The sequence below is a fragment of the Columba livia genome, chromosome Z (assembly GCF_036013475.1).
Source record: "Columba livia isolate bColLiv1 breed racing homer chromosome Z, bColLiv1.pat.W.v2, whole genome shotgun sequence".
NCBI lineage: Eukaryota > Metazoa > Chordata > Aves > Columbiformes > Columbidae > Columba > Columba livia.
This window is the reverse complement of record NC_088642.1, coordinates 15,889,468-15,914,817: the sequence shown is the minus strand read 5'-3', so window position 1 is coordinate 15,914,817 and position 25,350 is coordinate 15,889,468. Positions and strand designations below refer to the sequence as shown.

Here is a 25,350-nt window from a genome sequence, read left to right as displayed (position 1 = left end):
AGAGCACTCCTATCCCGTACATACAAAAGATAGTATCAAGAACACTGCTTAAATTGACAATGATTTATTGTGTTCAGGAACATTTCAATAAATACCATGCTTTTAGCTTCAGTTTGGCAGTTGTTCCCCACTAAAATAGGCTGGTTGAGTTTTTTTTCTTGCATTAACTCCATTGCCAGCAATGGATGTAGCCGAACAAGTTAACAAATAATGCACACAAACAGCAGTTTTCTAAACATACCTCCTCTTTTAAAGGCATGATACAGATTTACTAAACAAATCTCAGGCAAGTTCTTCACAGAAGAAAATTTTGGTATAAGCAGTCTGAACATTGTTTTCTTCACCAATGCTGGTGATTTATTTCATGGAGTACAGTATTTATTTTTGAACAGTACTGATGAATCATTTAAAAATATTTTTTCCCCTCTTAAGGTAAGCTGAGGCATGTGACCAGTACTGAACTGTATGAATTTTAGAGTGGTGTACCTCTTGTAAATAATTTCATGGCAATCATGGGTAAACATATAGGAAAGGAACAGGCAATATGAGATTCACTGTTCATAGCGGTCTGGAGGATTTGAGTTTTCTTGTTTGTTTTACCTTGCTTTTAAACCACTGCTCAGGTCATAAGGTATCATTTTAAACAGATGTTTCGTTTGATTTCCATGAAGAACTGTGTTAAAAAAAACACAGTTAAAGAAACTTCCTGCTCATGATGAGAATCACTTTCAAGTAGTTAAATTTGAATATCCCCATAAATTCCATTCACTTATTAAAAATGTGTTTTTATAAAAGCATCAGGACTACAGAAAACCAGTTAACACAGAGTTAATCTTGTATAATTTTTTCCACAACTGTATTTTACATATCACCAAACTTTTGCTTTAGCAAAAGAAAAAAAGAATAAAAATAAATTCTCTTTTGACTATTTACACACAGGAATTGCCCTGCTGTGGGACAAAATACTTTATTCTACAGTCCCTTTAACCCAAGACGTAATCTTAGGCACCTCCTTTTGTGATTTAGGTTCTTGGAAGTTTTCAGCAAACCTTTCTCTTGCTTTATCCCAGTTCTTTTTATTCTTGCTCTGAATGATCTGAACATCTTCAATTGAGGATGGTCTACTGGTACCCAAACCCGCATGCATCTTATGTAACTGAAGGTGGATCTGTCAAACACATTAATATTGTTGTAACTGCAAGTTAGTTATTCTAAATACCTTAAATCATACTTTATCATAGTAATTCCACCCCCCTTCGCAAGTGCTGCTCTTTAAGGCTCTACTGTATGTAGATCCCACATGGACATTTAAAGTACTCTTAAAATGATGCGTCAAATCACCAGCTCTGGAACTACGATCTAGAGTGCTGAATAATGTCACCTGCCACTAACATTACTGAGAAATACTTCTCACTGAGTGAATAGCTCATGAGCCCTGTGCTGGGCAGTCTGACAAGAGGCAGAGTTGCTCTGAGCAACACTACTGCCAAAAGACAACACATCTCTGGTGACAAAAATTGGGCTAACATGGCTGCCAGAGGCCCAGAACTCGTTGGCTAGTGACTTCAGGCAGATTCTCGTCTCTCATGGCCCATCATCTAGCTTGATTTTTGTGCTTACATCGGCCTCAGAGAAAGTGAAGGATTCCACCATAAGCCCATCTTGAATGCACATAATTGAAAATTACTTTACTCTTCCTCCAGGCTGTGCATTAAAATGTGAGATTATTAATTCCATGCCCTGAAGCTGCCTGTCCTCCCTTGCTTAATTTCCTAACAAACACAGACATTATGGGGATTTTCCATTCAAAGGACAAAATAACTGAAAAAATTCAAAATACTTCATTAATCAAGTAAAAAAATATTTTTGATTAGTTCTACTAAGATTATCCTTCCTAATCTGGTTTTTGAAATGTTTCAAGTGAATTGCAGCTTAGTATTTGACATTTTTTACTGCAAATACATTTCTACTCCTTTTTTTTTCAAGTAAAAATGAGAGAGACCTACCGGATCCTTCATACCGCTACCATCCTTGCCTAGGCCTTCTCCTTTCTTCCATCCCATCTTCTCCAACATTTTATGTCCTTTGTTGCTGTTGCTGATTTCACTTTGAAGAAAGTTTAATATAACTGATAAGTAAGAGTTAATACCAAGTGTACACTCTCTACTCAAACAGCAAATGACACAAAGGTGCATGCATATGCTGCTCTAGAAACCAGAACTACTATTCTGTTCCTACTCCATCAAGAGCTGCCCAGAAGACCCCAGTACAACCTTTTGCCCATTCTTCCATTAGTATCTTCAGTTATCAAAGCCTTGCCAAGCCTCTGGTCAATACCAACTTTCTTAAAACTCCTTTTTAACTACTTGCTTACTTTTGGAGTTAAAAGATACAGCATGGGTGGGAATTGACTACATTACGTAAAAAACAGTATCACTACATCACCCTAACACTAATATTGCATTGTTTCACACTTCCCTGTACTAACTTACAAGCACCTACAAGTTCATGTTTCTTAAACAAACAACAAAACAACCAAAAAGCAACTACAGAAGCAAAGAATTAAAGAAAAATATTAAAGTGTCATTTAAGAGTATGTAAATGGATATTCTGTGATACGCTGGATACTGACCATGAAAGAAACTGCAGGTGAAAGATTTGCATGTGTACATTACTGTGAGTGGATAGGAAAAACAGAAATTGCGACACTTGAAAAACAGACACTATTGAAGGAGTCAGTAGTGCAGGTGGGGAGTTCCTTGATTTTTTGAGTTGGTAAGAATGTGATCTAAGCATCCTTACTGCCAAGTTGGATTCTGTACAGAAGGTGAAAAGTTAATAGAGCATATGAACTGGCAAGTGAGAATAGATAACCATTTTCCACCTCTCCTAACACATTATATATAGGTAATTCATAACCTAACAAACTGTATGCTAGTAATTAATTCTCAATTTATCATCCTTTAAGATTCACTAGGGAAGGACACAGAGAATTTTCCACCATCCCCAAAACAAACTTACATATGAACAGAAGCTGGACTATCATCTCTCTGGAAGATTCCTGCACTTCCAACGGTCTCTCTGCGTTTTCCTGCTCTGTCTTTGTACTTGGGATTCTTCAATGCTTTGTTGTCTTCATACTCTATGTTCTTTATAAGCAGATTTCATTCCATCAAGACAGAGAAAGTGGGCTTTAAATTAATTATTTTTGATAACTTCACTGCTTCTGCTTATTTCATTAATTCTAAATTTTATAGTTTTTTGTTACAATTCTCATTTAGTAGTTTCTTACCTTACAGTCATACCTTGTAAGATATTATTATTGCCATCATCACATAATAATGTAATATTGCCTAATTCATTAATTTCACAGAGGCTGTAAGTAAATTAACAGATTCTCTTGCATCTTTCTCTTGGTATGAAGAATCAATCTCACCATATTAAGCAGAAACCATATGGACATGCCACTGACTTTTTGTTTAAACATTTAGCCTCTTCAGCAACTATTTCTTCAGAATAGATTACAGAACTAAGCCTGTATATACATCCCATATCAATATTATTTTGGTAGCTGAAGAATTTTAGAGAAATTATGGCATTTTGCTGTCCACACAAATACTTATTAGAAGTGCTAGATGTAACCCCATAGTTCAAATAAATTCTAAATCAGAAGTGACTTAAATATTTACATACTATATTGCCTGTACATTCATGCTGGCATTCATCTATTGTAAAGAGGAATTAAAAACTTAAATTTCTCTCCTCCTTCCATCATTTTTTCAATTTTCATTATTTTTTCTTTCCAAATAAAAGATAGCACTGCAATTTACTGCAAACTTAATTTGCAGAAATAAAAATAGAAATGTCTTAAGAAATCTTAACCTCAAAAGGATGAGGAATCTTGTACACCTTGGAATGGATCTTATTTTCCTAAAATTTTTACACAGCTTCCATGCCCTGTTACCACCATCTCTCTCTGTAGACAGATTTGTAAATAATTATTTAGCGTACAAAATACAAGCTTGAGTTAAACTACCAGGCTCAAGTTTGAGTGCACCTGAGAACTTTTCTTATTCACTGTAGTCTATGGCTTAAAACAGGAATCACTAGATGTAGACTTGAAACCATCGACTTTTACCATAAACTCACCTGTAAACCATATTTTACCCGTATCTGTTTTAATGCTTTTCTTCTGACTAACTCCCTCTCTTCTTTGCTAAGCGCTGGGCAAACTAAAAGGAAGAATATAGGATTGAATTTCTAATTAATAATGTAACATTGTTTCGAAACAGAAACATGAGAAATTTTGTTCTAACATTATCCATAGATGCAATCACCAAGAAGAAAATACATCATCACATATTGTAGAACTAATCCCAGTTGACAAGAAAACTGCAAGAAAACTCAAATAATTATTATGTTAATAAAGTAAAGAGTTATAATAAAAAAACATGTCCTGTGATAACATGACTAACCAGAAGATTCCTTTTTTCTGTCCAGGCGAAGATGTGCTCTGACTTGTCCTGGTTCACATCCATCACAAGTATCACTGCCAGGATGTATATGAAAAGAAAGCACAGTTTCACCAATCTTCACTTCATCTCCATGCTCCAAGATGTAGGGATCACATTTTGTTTTAGGCTACAGAAAAAGAAAGTTTTGGCAGCCATGTTAATTAATTACCAATGAAGGGTACGAAGTCTGTTTCGTGACTACTGCTCATAATTTAGTAATTCAGTTTGGTCTCACAATGCGGACTATTTAACTACAATGAGTATTTCACTCCAGCAACTGCAACCATAGTGGATTTTTTCCTAATATAAACCAAACATGAAGCATTTTAAGTGGCGCTAAATATAGAAGGGAACCAAGGAAGACATTTATGTATGAAAGAAGCCTTCCAATGACATTGCTGGTGATTTTCCATAATGTATGTAAAACTGACATATGGCTACAGCTTTCTGCAATGTAGACAGCACTATTAACAACAGGTACTCACCTGGAGAATCTGATTTCCATTAACAACTGTTCCATTCTGACTGCCTTGATCCACAAGAACATAACTTTGCAAATCATGGTCAAAATACACTTCTGCATGGAACTGATAAGTAAAAGCATAAGTGAAATGTCCTTATTAAGCAAATACTTCACAATTTACATGCTATTTGAACATAAGATTTCAGAATATATTTTGAGGCCTTTTTAAATAAGTGGCTCTGGTACCCTAAGTTAATAGGGTTCAACACCTTCTGATTTCATCCATGTAAAATGAGAATTAGTGGGCCACAACAGCATGAGCTAAGGTATACTATTAATAATACAACTATTTTGACCATTAACTAATTCAGTACTGAAAAAGTATATACTTTCAATATGGCTAGTATGCTTTACTTAAACGACTGCAAGATTCAATAATACAGCATTTTAAACTCTTCTCATAAATAGAAGTGTTTTGTTTTCCTTGCAAGTTATGTTACAGCACCCCAATTTTTTTCTCTTTTAATTAAAAAAAAAGATTCTCATCCTACAGCCTCAGCTTACTTGGTCTTTCCTATCTAAAATAGCTCCCTAAATGCCATGCTTCTGTAAATTTCCCATAATTGACTTTCACCTGCATATTAATGCCCAGGACACATCTAGCAGTCATTTGCTGTCCTTTTTTTATCCTTTCTGATATTGAGACTAGCAATCTAATTTTTTTGTTTTGTTGTTGCAATTATATATAGGTATTCCTCCCAATGCCACAGAGAACAGAGAAAACACAGCTCCTGGCCAAACTCAAAGATATACACTACCGTCAAAAAATGGCCACTGAGCAAACCAAGACATCAAGTTCTCTGGCTTACCAAGACTCCCAGTAAAAACAGAAGTCTAAAAAAGTGACATTTTCAAATTTGACAAGCAAAGATCCCTTTTGCTATAGTAGAGAAAAAAAAAAAGTCAATGTGGGAAGAACGTGTTCATTTAAAACAAGTCTCTTCTCATCTTTGAGCAATAGCAGTTGCTACATTCACTAACGTGTTCTGAGCTCAACTGCAAGGATTACTTTATGACAAAGTTCTAACTAGCTGGCATCAATGTTTTATATACCATTAATATTTAGACTAATAAGTTTTCCTCAAGTTCAGTAACTAAGAAATTCAAGATTCATATTATGGTGTGGTGGGTTGTTTTTTTTTTTTTTTACTGTGCATGACACTGTGGATTAGTAAAATTCCAATAAAAAAAAAATTAGCTTTTCTAGACTTTCAAATCACACTGTTGGTTGTGTTAAATTCCCATTCAGTAAAATACTGTAAGTTTTCTTAATTTCAAAGGTGGCTAAACTCAAATTTCATTCTAAAAGTTATTTTTAAAAAATCAACATATCATTTTGCAGAATCTAAAGCCATAAAATCTAAAGCTTCATTCATACACTGATCTACCTTCCAGCAGACAGAAATAAGAGTTACCTTACTGACTCCAACTTCAGGAATCTGAAGTGTGTGTCCAGCATCCTTTTCTCTGGAAGGGAAGTTGATACAGAAATCATGACTCGTAGAAATAGGTCTAATAAGTGGCTTACAAAAGGTGTGCTTCAGTTGCACCTTATGTTTATTTTCTAAGCTATCAGGGAGTTTTACAGATGTAACACACTGCACTGCAATATATACAGTGTAAAGACTTGCTTCAAGGTCCCTTCTTCCATCTATTAACTATACACAGTAGGTAATGAATATGATAAAGCTGTACCACTACATTTTTATCTATAAACCTGACATTTCTATCTGAACTTTTATACTTGTACAAGGTCTTTACATGATAGTCTGCACTCTGCATCCTTCAGGCTCTTCAGTGCATTCTGGCATCAGTCTTCAATGCTTAAGTTGAATTCTTGGTAGTGTTAGGCAGGTAATACAAGCAATGAAAGAATCTGTATAGATTATTTTTTTTGTTGTCAAAACCGCTGCAGTAAGAGGAATGGATTTGTGCATTAGTTTCTTATACTAGGGGATGAAGAAGCAATGCAGCTAGCAAAGGACCTATACGCAAATTGCAAGCAGAATTGTCATCTGTTAATCTTCACACAAATGCATCTAGAAAACTCCAGCTACAAGAGCAAGTCAAACCACATCTATCAGCATTAGATAAAAGCAGCTGAAAAGTGGTGAGGTTTTCAGTAACTAAGCGAGAAAGCATTAATGCTTCCACAATGAACAAACCAGCTTTTTTTCTTTTTTAATATTAGAAATGGAAAAATGCATACAGACTAGCACAAACCTCAACCTATTATTTAAAAACAATGAACCAACTCCACTGGAATTCAAATGTGTGAGGAAGTCCAGCATATACTTCCTCGTGATCCTGAATTTCTGAAATGCGTTCTTCCATTTCTAAAATAAGTTAACGTAGTGATCCAGGAAAAAGTTTACTTACTTTCCAGAAAAAAACCTCCAGTTTTCACAGAGTGTCTAGCCACTATGCTGCCACTAGGACTCAGACACAAGATCCAACTATCACCAACAAATTTGCATGAGTGCTGAGCTACATTAACTGCATATGCTATTATTACAGCAAGCATGACGTTATGTGACATGACCTAAATTTCTTATTGTGGGCTAACATAACTCAAGAGTACCTCACACCTCCTGCATGCTAGGAGGACAAGCATGAAGACTAGGGACGAGCAACCCACACCTTTTGAAGTGAGGTACAGTTTCAGAAATAATCAATTCCATTCAGTTTTACCTTCCAATTGTAGCAGGTCTCACGGCTGTGATAATATAAAGTGATCCAGTCTGTAGAACTGGTGATCTTATTACAATTACTCTGATACAAGGAGGCCAGATCTTTTCTTCTTCTATAATTATTAAAAAACAAAACAAACCCATTAGTACCAACAAATTACGGTTTTACCCATATAGTCCACAACTTTCAAACAAATGATACATGGTCAGCCATTATCTGGCTGACTCCTATGCAACTTTCAGAAAAAATAAAGTATAAGCACACCTGAGAGAAAACTTTGATGAGACTGCTGTTTCAAAGGCAGGCTGCGCAGTAAAGTATTAAAAATATTTTCCTAATTCTTGGTATTTACATGTGCACAACTGTTTAGTTACAGCAATGAGCTATAAATACACTTACAGAATTTACTAGCATGTTATGACTTCATGGACCATTATTCGTAACAGGTTAGAACACAATTTTACTTTGAGAAAAGGCAGCACCTTTTGGTTCACTACGTCACAAACCTACCACTGAGGTTTCTACACAAGCACAGGATGTTATACCCCTAAACAGCTTTTAGGAAAACACCACTACTTATTCCTGGCTACTGTGCAAGTATTGAGAAAGAAACAAACACTGGTAACGTATTACACTTTTTAATTCAAAGTATTTCAAGTCACAGGCACTTTTTTTTTAATTATCCAAACTGCTTTCTTGTGGTTTGGTCTTAGTGGGATCCTGGAAAAATACACTAATATCATACAAAAAAGCCACAATAATTCACCTTCATCTTCTGAGTCTTCTGAATCAGCAGTTTCTTCACTTGTTACTTCATCCTCAGTGCTGTAGGCTTCGCACTCAGAATCTGTAATTTCACCTTCTTCTGGCTCACTCTCCGTGTCTGCTGTTCTACTGTCATCTGTATAAGCTGCAGTATCTGGTGTACTTTTGCGTGAATGTGAATTTATACTGTCTGTAGAAACTGATTCTTTAGCTGTTAAACTGTTTCGGGCTTTTGTGTCCATTTTAGTCTTCTTTCTTACATTTGGAGACTCTTCTTCTTCAGCAGAACTTACTTGCTCAGTAGTGGAAAAGCAATTCAGACTGTTAGATGATTTCTGCTCTTCTGTGTCCAAATCCTGGAGGGGAGTTATAAAATGTTACATTCTTTACAGATTGAGTTATTCTAAAGTCTGCCATCAGCCTGTAAGTACATTATGTACTAGGAAGAATTATTTTTGCAACTATTAAGAAATGGTTAAATTTCCAGAAAGTTTAGTGCATGCAATCAACAGAATATTTCGGTAGAAATATTTTCACATTCTACTAGACATGACTGAAATAATCTTCTATTTGAGAAAGTGACTGCATTCCTCTTCTAAACTTCACATTCCTTCCTCTTTCTGCGTACAAAAGTAAGATCCTTGTCCACACTTTAAAACTTGTGCAACAGTTTCTTGAATATTTTCCAGTTTTGCTCTTGTGACACTTCTGCCCCTCTCTTACTCAACTCTTGCAACTTTTGAAAAAGTTCTTTAATTGTTCTTCATCATATCTTCCTCCTGATTTTGTCTTCTCATTTTTTTCCACCCATGCTCGCCTAATGACCTGCTCTTCCTCCTTTCAAGACTGCCAGTTTAACAAAGCCTTTCATCAAAATACTGTAGAGAACTTCATTTATACTATGTGCAACCTTTCTACTAGTAATCCATTTTCTACTGCAACAAATTTATCCATTGAATACCAGACAGATTAAATCATTGCAGGTTATTTCATTGCCACTTGATTTCATTAACACAAAAACCACCATCAACATTTTTTTTAACTGAGAAACCTAAGTTTCAGAATAATTTTGCCAGAGTACCTTGAAAATGTAATACCCAATCTAATATGACCACCAAGAGTGGGAGAGGGAAACAGCTTTAAGACATTAAAACAAAAAAACAAAAATAAAAAAAAATCTCAGATTAGAAGTTATTTGCCTTCTTGGATTCAGAATGAATGCATTCAATTGCCCTGAATTGTACCAAACATAGCAACAGCAGCTAAAATAAAAAAATCCTTGACTTTTCTCAGTAAGGTTTTGTATAAAGCAGTTTACATTTCAGGATACATGAATTAACATGAGTGTTAACATCATGGAAATTAACACTCTTTCACTTTTCAGAATTGTAAAAACTCATCAGTGGCACAGCTGTAAGACAAACATAAGAATTCCTCTCAGCCCAGCAGGGAAGCTGTTGGATGGGACTTCACAGTTTACTTCTGAAACACTTTCAATAAGCAAATTCTTAGAAACAATCAGCAAATTTTAAAATACCTCATGCTATAGCAGTTAAAACTGAAGGACTAATAGTTTGTTTAGGGTTTCTCTATAGTGCACTAGCCCCCCACCCTGAAACCTCGAAGTATTGGAACTAAGAAAGAACAGGATCATAAAGTCACTGCCTAAAGAGAGACACAGTAATCCTGCCAAAAGTAAGACTACACAGTTCATACATGTTAAACAAACTAATTCCATTAGAAATCTTTTTGGCAAATCTGATTATCACATTAAGGATTATTTTTCAGTGTATTTATCTTTGTCTATATTTATGTTTGGTATGGATATTAGATTGATACCCAACATACCAAGGTACTCTGCAATCCTATATGTATTTCTTACCATAATATTATGAGCTACCAAAACTTCAGTAATCTAATCTGAAAACAGAGAAACTAAACAGTCTCCTCAAATCACAACTCAGGCAAAGCAACAGATGACTGTGATGCACTGATGCCCAAGTATAATGCTCCAACCACTCAGCTCTTTCTCCACAATGAATCCAGTAACACTTGTTTTTGGCATCACTTCAGATATTCTAAATTAGAAAATAAAAATATGCAGTTTCAAAGCCTAGCAGCTAAAGAGCAGACACTGTTCTGGGTTGGAAACAGGAATTTTAAAAAAAAAACCACTCTTACAGACAGACCAAGAATTCTGTACATACATTCTGCCAATATGACCATTAAGCCTGTTTTCAGCAGTTTCTGTATTTTCCCCACTATCACTACAACCAACTACTAAGAAAACAAATAAATGAGACAGTTCTGTTAAGTACTGATAAGAACGTAATCTGTGCATTTAGAAATTCTTGTACAAAATTGAGGATTTAAAAATTGTATTCCTAAAGAATATGTATTTTGAGCCATTTATGATTTCAGATTTGTATTAAAATGCTCATCTTAATATCTAAAAATTAACTCTATGGATGCTGAATGTATTATTAAAGCATTTGAGGGGGTCTTTACTTGTGCTGAAGAAATCCTTCTCCATTATATATGGCTTCTAGTACTTACACAAAACATATGTAGCATGCATGAAAATGTAACTACTCAAAAAGCATCGAATACCTTGCCTCCACACAATAAATATCATCCTGATTGACCTAACAAGTACTAGCAATGCACTTCGTTTCTGAAGGTCAAGATATTTAACTCTTCATCCCAATCTCATTATTACAGCCATATTTGTTATACCATGGTATAAGGCTCATATATTCCTTTGTATGTCACTTTGCCTAATAGATCTAAATAGTGAGTATACCTACTTCATCAGTCATATGTTGGATATGGATTGCCTCTATCTGATTCAGCCATGAAAAACTTTGTATCTACTGGATATGATAATACGATCACTGACTTTTCTCTCACTAAGCATGAGTAAAGTTGAGAAGTGGGATAAATCTGATCCATAATAAACTATTGCTTAACGACAGGGCTGAGTTGATTCGTATTTCCGCATCCCTGACAAAGACAGCCACAGGTGCAAGTGAAATCAGGATTTTCATAATATGTAATTCTTAAAAGATCACTGCTCATGGGATACAAGTCACGTTCATGTGAATGGATGGCTTTTCTTTATGAAGAATAGACCACAAACTGCTGGTAACAACCTTCTGAAGTGCAGATTGGCATACTTACAAAATATACATGAATGACCATAGTCACTGAAGAGGTTTTAATGAAAAACTCAAAATATTTTAAGCATTTAACTATACTTTTTGCTTTACTGTGACAGAGCAAGACATTTTGTCTTTCAAGACTTCACATTTTTCTGCATTATGCCTGATCAACATGCATGTTCAACAATTCTTCAGCATACCTACAAATTAGAACTTGAAAAATTATTGCGAGCATAATTAGCTTAATTCTAAGAAATGCACTGTTTAAACTGTATTGTTTTCTAAATTAATGTATTTTATACAAAACATGTAAATATAAAAAATACAACTTTTCAGAAATGCAGTCTTCTTGCTTGTTAGTTTGCTGGAAGTTCAGTAGGTGACTTAACGGAACCCTGGGTACTCAATGCCCTCATCTAAAGGGCTTAGTATTAGACCTTTAGCACTGACTCTTTCAATTTGAAGTATTAATCTGAAATTCAGTATTTTGCTAAAGAAACATTTTCAAACAGTTTAAAATAGCTTTTTCACTCAGATGACTAAGCTTTCACTTGCTAGCACCGTTTCACAAGTACATCAGTTACTGTCTTCTACCCTACACAATACTTGAATTCCCAATGCAAAAAAAAAAATCAAACTAAAAGGCAGAGAGAATAAAGCTCTTCCTATGTCATAAAGAACCCATTTTATACACTGCCAGACAGCTCTGAAATACAGGAAACATAAATATAAATTAGCCTTACCTAAAGAACGCATAGTTTCTTTAGCCAGCTCACCCTGTGTTAATGCAGTGATGCTAAATATGTCTCTTCATAAATATTTTAGAATGCCATCAAAGTTTTCTTCAGATGTTTTACTTATACATTGTTTTAAATCCATTTCAAAGTTACTTTGTAGATGAACTGATTTTGATCAAATAACTTTAAAAAAATCCCTTAGGAAAATAGGTACCTAAATATCAACTACTAGATATTATTTTTCCTCTAATAAAAATATCAAGGTTAAAGGTAAACATCCATAGACTGGTGTGTTTGGTGTCTGAACTCTACCTTCACCAGAAGCTGCCAATCCAAAAGAAGAAATCTTCAGATTAGCCATGGTGTCTGTCAACTCACGTACCTAAAGATGGGATGAATATCAGCAAAAAGTAAACTACATGTGATTAAAAAAAAAAAAAAATTAAAAAAAATCACTTCTTGAAGCGTTCTGTGGGAAATAGGCCTCTTATCTCCTACCAAAATAGCTAGAGTGCTTTGTGGTGGAAAAGAATATGGCAGAAGTTAATTTTGAGCACTACACTGAAATAAAATTTATTAGATGGTAGTTTAAGAATAACTGTAAAAGTAATTTCTGAGAAAAAAAAAAAGCCTACGTCAGACCCTGCATCTAAGTGTTGCTATGTATTTCTAACAGCCCAAATCCAGCAAGTAGAACTACATGATCAGTCCTGCACAGAGTCTATCCTCCAACCTGTATGGAAGCACTGGATCTAGATATTGGAACACAGATCACATTATCATTGATGTTACCTTGTGATTTTTTTTTTTTAACTGTTCTAAATTTATATACTTAAAGGTTTTTCTTGTACAGGAGATAATTACGGTATTTCTTGCCCCACTGTTTTTTGTTTTGTTTTTTTTTTTTTTTTTTTTTTGCCTACCACTACCATTGGAACTGAACTACATGCCTGAAAGTTTCAGAGTATTCCGCCCACTCTCTTTATGTGAGCAGCACAGAGGCTCATTATGGCAAATAAAATTCCTGATTGCCTATCAAAAATCTAGCATGTGGGCAGCATACTTAGTCTCACAAGTCAAAAGAAAACTATTTGTAATACAGAAGTTTGGTGACTGAGAAGAATCTCTTTAAAGAAAGTTCTTGTATAAATTAGGAATATTCCTCAGGAAATACTAAGCATGAGTTCCCCTGAATTCTTCGCACCCTCTTCTATCCCTTCCCCCCGCCCCGTAGTTAGAAGTGAATTCATTTTAGTTTTTTTTTTGTTTGTTTGCTCATTAACGTAATTAAAAATACAATAATATTTTAACAGATAAATTTTATTTTTCAGATTCTCAGATTTGTATTCCCATTTTGAAAATGCTGCAATATTTGTAGAGAATACATTGTAGTGTTAAGCATCCCAACTTACTACTTAGAAAGAGATACTATATGTAAGATAGGTGAGCACATCAAGTTCTTCACAATAGCTACAAACCAAACTGCAACTAAAAAAAACTGTCCTGTGACCAGAAACAGAGAGTTAACAGATTGGCCTAGTTACGGTCTTTTTGAGATTCAAGAGACAAACTTTGGTTTAAATAGATTAAGCCATTCAAAACTCATGTGCAATTTTTGTAAAAACTATACAACTACCAGTATCATCTATGTAGAAGTATCTGCGGTGATAATCTACACATGCAGCTGCTAAATTCCCTTATTTCTTGTATTTGACAACTTTTAAGTAATTCTTACTATCAATACTTGTTTGCATTTACTCCTTTTATTTAGAAAGAAAACAAGTTTAACAAGTGTTTTGTGTACTTGAGGTTCTGTAACTACTCCTGTCTACCCCCTCTTCATGTGCATATTCTTATGAACCAAGAATAATAATGTTCAGGGGGTGTATGACATATTCCCAGAGTTAAATCCTGCTTTATTGGTTTATTTTCCACTATTAGTGGTCTGCAGACCAGGCAATAAAACCATTATCCTACTTGTACTGGCTGTAGAAAAAGAAAGTTGGGTAAAACCTACTTGGGTCAAGAAATTAGGTAATGTTTGGAGGCCTTTTTCAGGCTAGTAGCACAATTTAATAACCAACATGGAAAAGCAATAATGAAGTACTAATCTTCAAAATAATTGTTGCAACTTTAATAATTTAATCAGTATTCAAGGAAGGTGTTACTTCAGATTTTTTTTGTCGAGAGTGGAAGAGGGAATAGGGAAGATCGGGCCTAAGAATTTAGGAAAGCATATCAACAGACAACACCTAAAGTACAAAGTTCTGCTTAAACCCAGACATGTTTGGGTTTGCTTTAGGATGTAAATAATGCAATAACTAGCACAACTAATTAGTGCCTTTATCAACACCAGACAAAACTGGATAACAACAATATTGCTAAGAAATATGAAGCATCTATGAACTGGATGGTGCAGCTTACAAACTATTTTTTCAGTTTTATAACAAAAAAATATAATATTTTATTATAATAATTTTTTTATTGTAACGTAACCTTTTATTTACACTAATGAATGAATTTCTTATATGAGCAAGAACCACACAACAAGAACAAAGTATTTCAACTCAGCTACATAAAATATGACAGTAAGGTGCTTTGTTTTTTCTAATCCTAAAAATGCATTTACATAAAAGTGCACTGACAAAAAGGCATTCCTCTATTTTTGAAGTTGAAAGTGTAGAGTACTTGCTTTACTTTGTATTCTCTCTTTTCTGGTTTTGAAAAATAGAAAAGGCCTTGACTCTTACTATGGCACTAACTTTCACTTACTGTTCACAGATGCAAAGATCTGTGCACTACAAAATCTGTTTCAAATGTTTTTCCTATTATCTTGTTGGTCAAACAAGTTAATTCACAAATAAAGCACTCAGTTCACTAATAAAACACATGATAAAAAGTGGATGTTTACCTCCTACCTTGTTACTGTACAAGCTTCACAAAAAAGATTTGTTAACAAGACCATCTATATAAAAAAAAATTATCAATATAAAACAAGCTAAAGGCAAGTAGCTATCTGTAGTATAATCAGATGACAGAAGTGGATTGTATGCGATTCCAAAAAAGTAGCCAAAATTTTTTGTTAGGTCAGAGCTATTTATGCCACTGAATGTCACTTGATTTAGGTCAATATGTAACAATTCATCACAGAACTAAGTTTGAGATTTATTAATTGCACTATATGATAAGGGTTCATTCCTACAAACTTGCCATGATGCTTGCCCGACACATGATGAATAAAGTTCCATATCAACAATTCCTTTTGAGATTAGCAGAATGTTAATTCAGCAGTTGCACACAGCATGCCCAGAACCTGGACAGGAGTAAACCTCTTCAGCTGCATTAGCTCCCCTCTCTTAAGCCTAAAGGGATCATTACACTTAGTGTTGCTAAGTATCCTCTTCAAGCTTTCAAAATGAAATGATGTACATTAAGTTTACTGAAAAAGTAGAAACTCCCACACTACTCACAATCTATTTATAAAATCTGTAATCCATGAAGTACCACTATCTATTTAATCTGGCTTCACTGGTTCTTAATGTAAACAGTTTCAAGGCTTCCAGAAGACTTTACTCCTGATACAAAATATGTTTAAACTCTGCACTGATACTACATAAGTATTATGTCAGAGTATTTTTATGCTAACGTAACAATTTCAGATTTCAACCAATCAGCTTGACTGGGGCCTATATAATGAAATTACACAATGGTTAAAGCAATAGCTTTAAATAATGCAAGCTAAGGAGCACTGCAAACTGAACAAAACAAAAGATTCACTTAAATCTTAAGTCATAAACTAAATTCACAGATAGGACTATACAAATTAGATTCAACATCAGTAACAGTGTTCATTGAGAAAATGCTTCTTGAGGTTTAATAGCTGTTACAATAAAACTTCTGGTGTTTAGGAGTGAGCAATATTTTTCAAGGTGGCCACTATGTACTACCTGGTATGCTTTATTGGTAATAAGAAAAACAACAGAAAAGAAATAACGTTTTCTGTAACTTAAGATACAGCTTAATTACAATGGGCATTTATTACAATGTACAGCTTATCCACACACTATGGGCAACAAAAATGTATTGACCAAATAAAATATCAATAGGAGAGCATAATATGCAAAGAATTAGAACTTCACAGACATTTCATCCATCCTAAATGATGGTAAAATGTCAACAGAAAAAACTTTGGAATACAGAGCCAAAGAGAAGGGTGTGTGTGTGTGTGTGTGTGTGTGTGTGTGTGTGTGTGTGTGTGTGTGTGTGTGTATTTTCAAAACCTTCAGCCATTTTTTGATTCATCAGGTAAATAAAAAACCTCAAACAAAACCAAAACAAAAAACCCCAACAAAACAAAACCACTCAAACAACTGAAAACAAAAAAAACAGCCAAAACCTTAAAACCAAGACACCGAAGTAGCACTCAATTTCTGACATAAGTCCAGTCCAGAGCGTACTCCAAATTCATTCTAATGTCCTTGCTAATCAGAGAGCTTCACTGACACTCCTTTTTAGATATCTATGCAGTTTTATTATTAACAAAATAAACATTTAAAAAGTGATGGAATCCAAGTTTAAAGTTTCATCCTTAATCACTCACTGGGAAAACTATTTGAACACTTGCTACATGTTACCAACCTGCTGTATATGGTTTAAAGATGTTTGAATCCTTCAAAAAATAAGCATCCATTCCATAAACTGCAACATGAAAAAAAGGTTTTGCATTTCTATCCATCAGTTCTAAAGTTACCTTATACTCATTTGCAGCAATTCGCTCTGGTTCTTTTCTCTTCTTTTTCCCTTTTTTATCCTTGGTGTGCTGAGTACCAGAGGCCTGGTAAGACTGCAGATCCACTCGTGAATGAAACTGATATCGGCCACTTTCCACATCACAATAGTAATAAATTCCAGTTGCTGGATCATAATACAGTTGATTTTCCTTTATAAGAAACAAAGAACAATGTTATCATTACTTAAATAAAGACACTGTTTAAAGAAACAGTTAATAAAGAACCTCATGCTAAGTTAAAAAAAAAAATACTTAAATGTACTAAAGAACCATTGTGGCTTTGACCCTGGCTGGCTACCAGGCGACCATCCAGCTGGTCTCTCAAACCCTGTACTCAACAGGAATGGGAATAAGATGAAAAGCTCATAGGTCAAGAGAAAAACAGGTAGATCACCATCATGTGCCAGATTCAATTTGGTGAAAATAAAACATAATTTATTGCCAGTTAAAAGAGTGCTGGAAGACGAGGAACTAAGACAAAACACCTCTCCCTAACCCTTTTTTCCCCAAGTTCTACTTCACTCCTTCATTCCCAGTTCCTCTACCTCCCTTCCCATGGCTTAAGCAGTGCAGAGAGATGAGAAGTGGAGAGTTGCAGTCAGTTCATAACAGTTTGTCTCTGCTGCTCCTTCCCTTTCACACATTTCACCTGCCTTCTGCCTAGGCAACCTGCTCTGGCATGGGCTCCCCACAGGCCACAGCTTCTTAAAGAGCTCTCTTAATGAAAAACATATGGCAGAAATTAACCATTATGAAATTTTGATCAACTATCTGACATATTTTCTTAAAGAAGTATTTTCTTTCCCCATAACAAACTAGTTGGTAACACTACTCAAGTAGAAGCACAAGTATTTTGTGTATTTTCTCTCAACACACTCCTCATAGATTTAGTTCAGCAATCTGTCTTTTTCTAAACAAGTCCTCTTTTATCTCAAGCTTTTTTAAGAGTTACAGAGCAAATTTATAGTATAAAATTCATACAATGCCGAGGAAGTTAAAGATCTCGGAGACATCAAAAAGAACTGGATGAAAATCTAAATTAACATCTTGCATGATATATTTGACAATAATAATTCAACAACTCATTAACAAGTTTCCATTACTATTAGTCTTCAGTAATATGTTTTTCAAATCAAAGCCAGCTTGGATCTTGCTTCTTTGCTAACATCAACTTCTACTGCTAAAACTTTTGCAATAGAGAAAAAATGCCAAGGGTTCTGAAAATGATCCTTACCGAATTATAGTAGAATCCAGTGCTATGGTCATAATACAAGCCTGTATTTTCATCGTAAATAAATCCGGTTTGTGAAACAGCAGCTTCTGCAGCAGCTCTCAAGCTCTCTGCCAAAGAACCCTCTGGTACTGAAGTATCTTCTACTTCCTGATGCCACAAAGTAAGAAATTAAGTTTTCTTCTAAAAAGAACCTCCTTGCATCTTTAACATTTTACAAAGTCCTATTTTAAATAAAACAAATTAGCGCTCTACAGACTTTGATTGTTTCAAGAACTACGAAACAAGAAGGCAAAAACTTATTTGTAGTTTACTGAGAAAGTCCTACTTATTTCAGTGGGACCAGGACTTTAACCTGTGCCTTTCATTTTCCCCTCACCTTCATTCAAGTGGTTTGCATCAAGAACACACAGTGAATATCCTTCAGTAAATACCTAATAGAGATTTCTGCTCTCCATTCCATTTCAGTTGCTATACGCCAAGGCACAAAATCAGTTAAGTGAGATGGAGCGATCTAAGAGAAGGCTGGACAGCAGGGAAATAGTACCCACACCAAAATAAACCAATAAAACTCCTCAATAACTTTCTTCTCCTTACATGTTGCCTCCTTATATCAACAGAAGAAGAAGAAAAAAAAGTACGCTTCAAGAAAGTCAGCATGGCTACACTGAAAATACTCTGCTGGTAACAGAATACCACACTTCCAGGTAATGTAGGAAATATGTTTTAGAATGTGATGTTTGTTTTTTCTTCTTTTTTAAAACAAATTTAGGGGTATGCTATGCTTAGAACATACTACACATTCACTAGTTTCAAAGGACAAGGATGTTTGTCTGTTATCAGCAGCACCACACCATCATAAAAAATAATTTCATACGACAACATCAAGACCAAAAGCACATCTTTTAAATGAGATAAAATATTACTAGAGTGCTGACTCCAGAATTGGTAAAACCCCAAACAGTTCTACAACCTGTGAATTCCGGATGAAATTTTCCTCTTCTCCACCTTCAGGAATGTCAGTGCTGTCGATCTTTAAAGGAATACTAGCACCTGTCTCTGAGTCCTCTGTGGAATTATGCTCAGTGCCTTCAGTTTCATGATTGTGCTGCACTGGCAGTTCAGATCCACAATCCTGACTATCAGTGTGATTGTAATAATTTTCATAGTAGTAATAATCTGCAGGGGAAAAAATAAAAGTTGAAGTTGCATAAATTAGCAAAGCAATAGTTTACACAATGCAGCTTCAGGATCTTAAATGTTAAAATTTATTTATATGTAAGCTAATGAAAATCAATTATTAGGTAGATCCTTTGAATTTATTCTACTCTTACTGAACAAATTATGTCTTGTTTTACTGTACTTTAAAAGTTGGTGAAACATGCATGTGTGTGAAGTGTGCGATTACTATGTAACTATGTTACTATGTAAGAGGTTACAATGGCATGAATTCTGCTACAGACTAGGCTAAATTTTATCCTGTTCTAAAAGGAATGTCTTGAATAAATACGAAACGGTCTGAGAGACAATGTTAGGTTACTGGAGAAGATACTGTTCTTGATGTCTGTTTAAGCAATCACCAGCCTCTCTACCTGCTTGTGACCACACAGCATAGTCCTCTGTCTGTACTTCTACGCTGGATGTATCTTTCTCCTTCCTCTTACGGAGTTTCTTAGTGAGTTCTTCCACCTGAAAGAAAAACAGCATGTTACAGAATACAATGCTGCCTTGTAGGAATCTATGCCAGAAAAGATTATCAGCCTATTTTACACTCTATAATTCAAACAAAACTTGAATGCATCATAGGTGCTTCAGCTGATCTCTGACAGGAGACAACTTCCTACTTGAATTGTTGGTATAATGAAAAACGCAATTTCTGGTCATGAAAGGTTTAAGAATAAAGGCGAGCATATTGGAGGGGAAAAAAAACACTGAAACAAGGTCATTTTTAAGGTGCCAGCCCTGAAGAGTTGGATTTGAAGCAGCAGGCACTGTCCTGTGGTGACAAACTGTGGCATTTAAAAAACTCCTCTAGTTTGCCATCAGCATCCACTGGGCAGTTCTTCCACACTTTCTTTACCACACCTCGTTTAAGCTTTTTTCTTTCTGCTAACGGTAGTTTTTCCTTCTGACTGCACAACCAACTTTCTGGCAGTGAAGACGTTACGCTTCTCCCCTCCACCACCACCACCTGTCGAGCAAACGCTGAACGCCGACTCGGGACAACGAACTCGAGCCCGCAGCGCTTTCTCCACTCGCCGGGGTCTCGCAGCCGGGAGCGCCGCGCAGGCTCCGGGGGCCCGGGCCCCGCCTGCCCATGCCGGCGGATGCGCGGCCAGAGCGCTCGGCAGGATACGGGGCGCTGAGGGGTGTCCGGTGGGCGGGCGACAGCGGCGGGGATAGCTGGCAGAGCTGGGATGGGGGGCAGACGCTGCCGGCGGAGCCGGTTCCCGGGAGGGGCCCTACCTGTCTCCTCAGCGCCTCGTTGTCCTCCCGCGCCTCGCGGTAGAGCCGCTCGGTGCGGCGCACCCGGCGCTGCGCCCGCTCCAGCTGCTCGCGGTAGGCGCCCAGGTCCGCCTCCAGCGCTGCCACCCGCTCCCGCAGAGCCCGCTGCTCGCCGCCGGGCGGGGAGGCCATGCCCGCCCGTTCCTCAGCGTCCGCCCGCCGGCCGCGGCCCAGCGCCCGGGACAAAGCGGCGGCCGCGGCCCCGCCCGCTGGCCCCGGCCATGGCGCCCGCCCGGGCGCGAGGGCAGCGATGCCGGGGTCGCGCGCCCGTTCCCCCGCAGTGCGCGAGGAACTGCTCTCAGCGGGAAAACGGCGTGACCTGGAAAAGACCTGGAGAACCCGGAAGTGCCGGGGCGTGGGTTCTGCGCATGCGCCTAACACCAGCTTGTGGTTGCCAGGCGACAGACGGGGCGGTAAGGGCCTGGTCCGGCGAACCGGCCGCGGGCGGGAGGTCGGTGAGGAGAATCGTAAATCGTCCACAGAATCACAGAATGTCAGGGGTTGGAAGGGACCTCGAAAGATTACCTAGTCCAGTCGCCCTGCCGGAGCAGGAACACCTAGATGGGGTTACACAGGAATGTGTCCAGGCGGGTTTTGAATGTCTCCAGAGCAGGAGACTCCACAACCTCCCTGGGCAGCCTGTTCCAGTGTCTGTCACCCTCACTGAGAAGAAGTTTCTTCTCAAATTTAAGTGGAACCTCTTGTGTTCCAGTTTGAACCCTTGTCTTACCATTGGTTGTCACCGAGAAGAGCAGAGCCTCGCTCCATTCTCATTACACTCACCCTTTATATATTTGTGAACATTAATGAGGTCACCCCCAGGGCTAGCACAGCTGGTGGCAGGGAGAGCGTTGGAGATAATCTGAGGAATGACCAGAAAAGCCCAAAGAGAATCGGAGTGTTAATTTCGGGGCCTGTGTGGGGTGGTCTCACTGCTGGAAGTGCTAGAAGTCTGCTAATGGCCTGAAATTTGCCTCACTCGTCAATTTTACCTGGTCATGCCAGGGAGAGTTTGTTGCTATTGGCGTGCTCCCAGGTTTCACATCACAAAGTGAAAAGTAATTCTGACATGTACACTGTTCTACAAAAGTGCAGCATGGTTTTGCGTGGGATTTTTTTTTTTTTTTCCCTTGAGATTTGTCAGTCCCTGTTGTGGCAAACCACTTCATCTCCTGGCTAGAAATTGCAGTGTCTGGAGGGTGTTGCCACTGTAGCCATCTGAGCAGCATTCAATGCTATGTTAAATCTGCGCAGAGTGTTGCGGAGTTATAGTCCTGTATAAATTTCTGTTGCTGGGATTTCTAGAGGCAGCTGCAGAGGATTCTTGGGTTTTCCCCCATAGCCCCATCTCATTATGATAATTTTCAAACTTTTACCTTACAGGCCTCTGTTTCGTTTGTTTTTGTACATCTATTTCATATATATATTTCATATAGCCTTTTTTTAGGCCGTTCTGTGACTGCTGGTTCCTGCTGTGCTCAAAGAGTCTCAGCATCAAATTAGTGATTATTTTTGCCACTGTAATCTAGGCATTTCTGAAATGTTTTTACTTTGGCCTCATGCCATTGCTTACTAAAGCTTGGTAGCAACATGGGACTACAACAGGCTTCAGGTTACACCTCAACACAAACAAGCTTGAACATTATGTAGCTCTTGTGGAGAGCAGATAATACAAAACTTTCAGTCTATGTGTTAGTGCTACCTGTATTTGCTTGCTTCTTGCAGCCTCTGAATTGGTAACCCACTTCCAATAAATAAGCCCCAAGACAGGTGAGCTCAAAGATCACAGTATGTTGCAGTGTTATTTTGACATGAACACTGATTTTTTATGGCAAAGGCAATCAGGTAAAGCACTCATGTGCAGGTCATTAAGTACTGTACTGATCAGAAACTTACAGAACCAAATACCAGAACTCCAGAGCTTGGCCTACATGAGCAGGCAAGAGGCAAACCTGCAACTATTCATAACCTAACAGAAAGGAAATGGACAAAAAACATGCGTAGCTTGTGTTCTCTATGGCATTGTGTTAAAGGAAGTAAAGGTGTAGTGTGGACTGTAGGTCATAAGAGATGTTAAAAGAAAAATATGGTTTCAGACCTCAGTTTTGCTCCTCCATAGTTTCTCGTTGGAAAGGCATGTCGTATTGGCTAAGAATTAGTGTGTTGTCTGTATCAAAACATATTTAATTTCACGTAATGCTTTTGTTTGTATCAAGATGGTTATACTTAGTGTGTACAAGTAAACAAGGACCTGAGCTGGAGGAAGATACTTTCTGAAAGAGCAGAGATTTCATCCACAGTCTTTAATGAAATTGTATTAAGTTCAGGGAGTTGCACTATCTTCTTATTTAAAGATTAGCCTAATCTCAAGCCTTTGATCTGCAAGTCATATATTTCAATGTAAATATAATGGATTATAAAGTTTAATCAGTGAAAAAAGGATGAATAATGATGCCAGTACTTCAAAGAGTGCATGTTCCTAAAGGTTTGCAGCAGATGAAAATGTAGAGGGTGGAGGAGATGTACTTCCCTGCCAGGTGGGGAAAACACGTTGGGACGCCCTTGCTGTCACCACAGGCTGTTGTTCCACCGTGCCTTGCTCTCAGGAAGCAGTGGGCAGGAATAGCCGCAGGCCACCTGGAGGAACAGGGAATGCAGTATGTTGAGTGTGATTTGCACCCATGTGCACAGGCATTAAGTTTGAAGAAGGAAATGGCAGCTGTCACCATAACCAGCCAACTTCCAGATGGACCTCTTGGTTGATGAATGGTTCAGCCACATGTCTGAGGTCTCAGTTTTGCTCTTCTTTGATGTCATGATAAAGCCAATCAGTTGGTGCCTCTGAGTGTACCCCTTTGCTGCCCATGTTCTTTGTGAGCCCTTGACAGGGACTAATAAGCTGCTGTTGCAGCCACCCCTGTCCCTTCTGCTTGCTCCTCTGGGATGGGGTAGTTACACCTGCAAGTATAAGTGGCATCCCAGCCCAGCTAAACAGAAAACAGACACTTGGTTCCTGCACCAGGGGAGGATTTCAGTCACAGGCACATTTGCAACTAAAGGGCAGGAGATAGTGGAAGGGTGATGAAATGGCTTGTAGGAGATGAATACAGCAAGGCTGCTGAAACGCAGACTGTCTGGCAAAGGGCAAGATCTCTAGGATAGCTCTCCTCCCCACATAGCTATCGTGAGACTACCCCTGCATGAAAGAAAATGCCACTATGCATACTGCGTAGGCGAAATACCAGAGCCCAAAGACTGCAGGGTGAGCCTGGAGGGGTAGAAAGGGTGAGGACACAGAGCTCTATCATTGCTTGTTCTTTCCCCTGGCTGATGCCATACAGGACCAACCAAGACTTGGAGGAAGTTGTACCAGCCCAGCATGCATGGCCACAGGGTTGGTGTCCCTGCTCCATCCCCCTACCTCTGTCGACAATATGATCTTCATCCGTGGCTGTTGCCAGGTTCCTTCTTTGCCTGAGGGGCAGTGCAAAGAGATGAAGGAGGTGGAGAAGTGCTTGAAGCCATCTTTGCCATCACAGTCTTCATGGCCTGTTCAAACCACAGTCCTACAGCAGCAAATCATTAAGGCTTTTCCATCTTCTTCTACACTGAGTTCTGAAAATGGACCTGCTTGGCCCTTTCTTGCTGTCTGCCACTGCACATCTCTTAAAATCTGCCTTTGCCAGTGACCCATGGATCTCCCTCTGCTCCTCATGGCTTGGCTGCTGTGCTCCAGCTTCTGTCCCTCAATGTCCCTGTTCACTCACGCAGATATAGCCTGCTTGCCTGCAGTAGCTGTCACTTTATGTGTAACACCAAATTAGCTGCCCTGACTGTGCTCTGTGCTGCTTTGAGATGAAGAAAATGAGAGAATCTCTGAAGATAAATGGGTCTTTATGATTTTCTTTGGTGTTTCAGTAAAGGTTCATATGCCTGATCAAAAGTGTTTTTTTTTGACTGAGGCAATTGCTTTGTCCCACCTCGGAGATGTTAAAGGCTTCTGTGAGTGTGATTTCACGTGTGTGGCAATGCAAATCTTATCTGTTGTAAAAATGAACTTAAGCATAGCAATTCCCAGTTTCATGTGATTTGTAGGCTTGATGCTCATTACCTTGTATTCTTGCACATCTCCTTCTCCATGTGGGTTGCTGGAGCCAGTCCCACTGCATTGCAGGTTTGGGGTTAGATCTCTGGCTGCTCTTTTCTGGTTTTTGCTTTCTTAGGAAGTGGTGATGATGGACCTGACTAATACTTGTTTCTAGCTTTGCAACAACATAGAGATTATCCAGAAAGTTGCTTAAGTGGTGATAACATGCTGTGCTGTGATCTGTGCATTTTCACAGGGAGATCTTTAGAAGTCTTCCTGGAACTTAATGATTCTTCCATCAGCTTATCACACTTGATCAGGCAATGAAATGTGCCAAGTTCAGTGCT

The 25,350-nt window shown here is 37.8% G+C and overlaps 1 protein-coding gene across 2 annotated transcripts; it reads right to left on the bottom strand.

Moving 5' to 3' along the window:
- Positions 1-48: 48 nt before the first annotated feature.
- AGGF1 (angiogenic factor with G-patch and FHA domains 1) lies at positions 49-21,269 on the bottom strand. 2 transcript variants are annotated; one of them, XM_065047379.1, is made up of 14 exons: positions 20,878-21,269; positions 20,004-20,100; positions 19,385-19,590; positions 18,415-18,561; positions 17,142-17,330; positions 8,495-8,849; positions 7,729-7,840; positions 6,453-6,504; positions 5,000-5,101; positions 4,476-4,641; positions 4,150-4,232; positions 3,022-3,149; positions 2,007-2,106; positions 49-1,168 (listed from the first exon to the last, which is right to left on the bottom strand). In XM_065047379.1, the coding sequence occupies exons 1-14, from the start codon at positions 21,046-21,048 to the stop codon at positions 968-970; spliced, it is 2,109 nt and encodes a 702-aa protein (XP_064903451.1). In that variant the 5' UTR covers positions 21,049-21,269; the 3' UTR covers positions 49-967. The 2 variants fall into 2 exon arrangements, with proteins under 2 accessions (XP_064903451.1, XP_064903450.1); XM_065047378.1 differs by lacking the exon at positions 8,495-8,849 and adding an exon at positions 12,704-12,773 and having other exon boundaries at positions 818-1,168; positions 20,878-21,234.
- Positions 21,270-25,350: the final 4,081 nt, after the last annotated feature.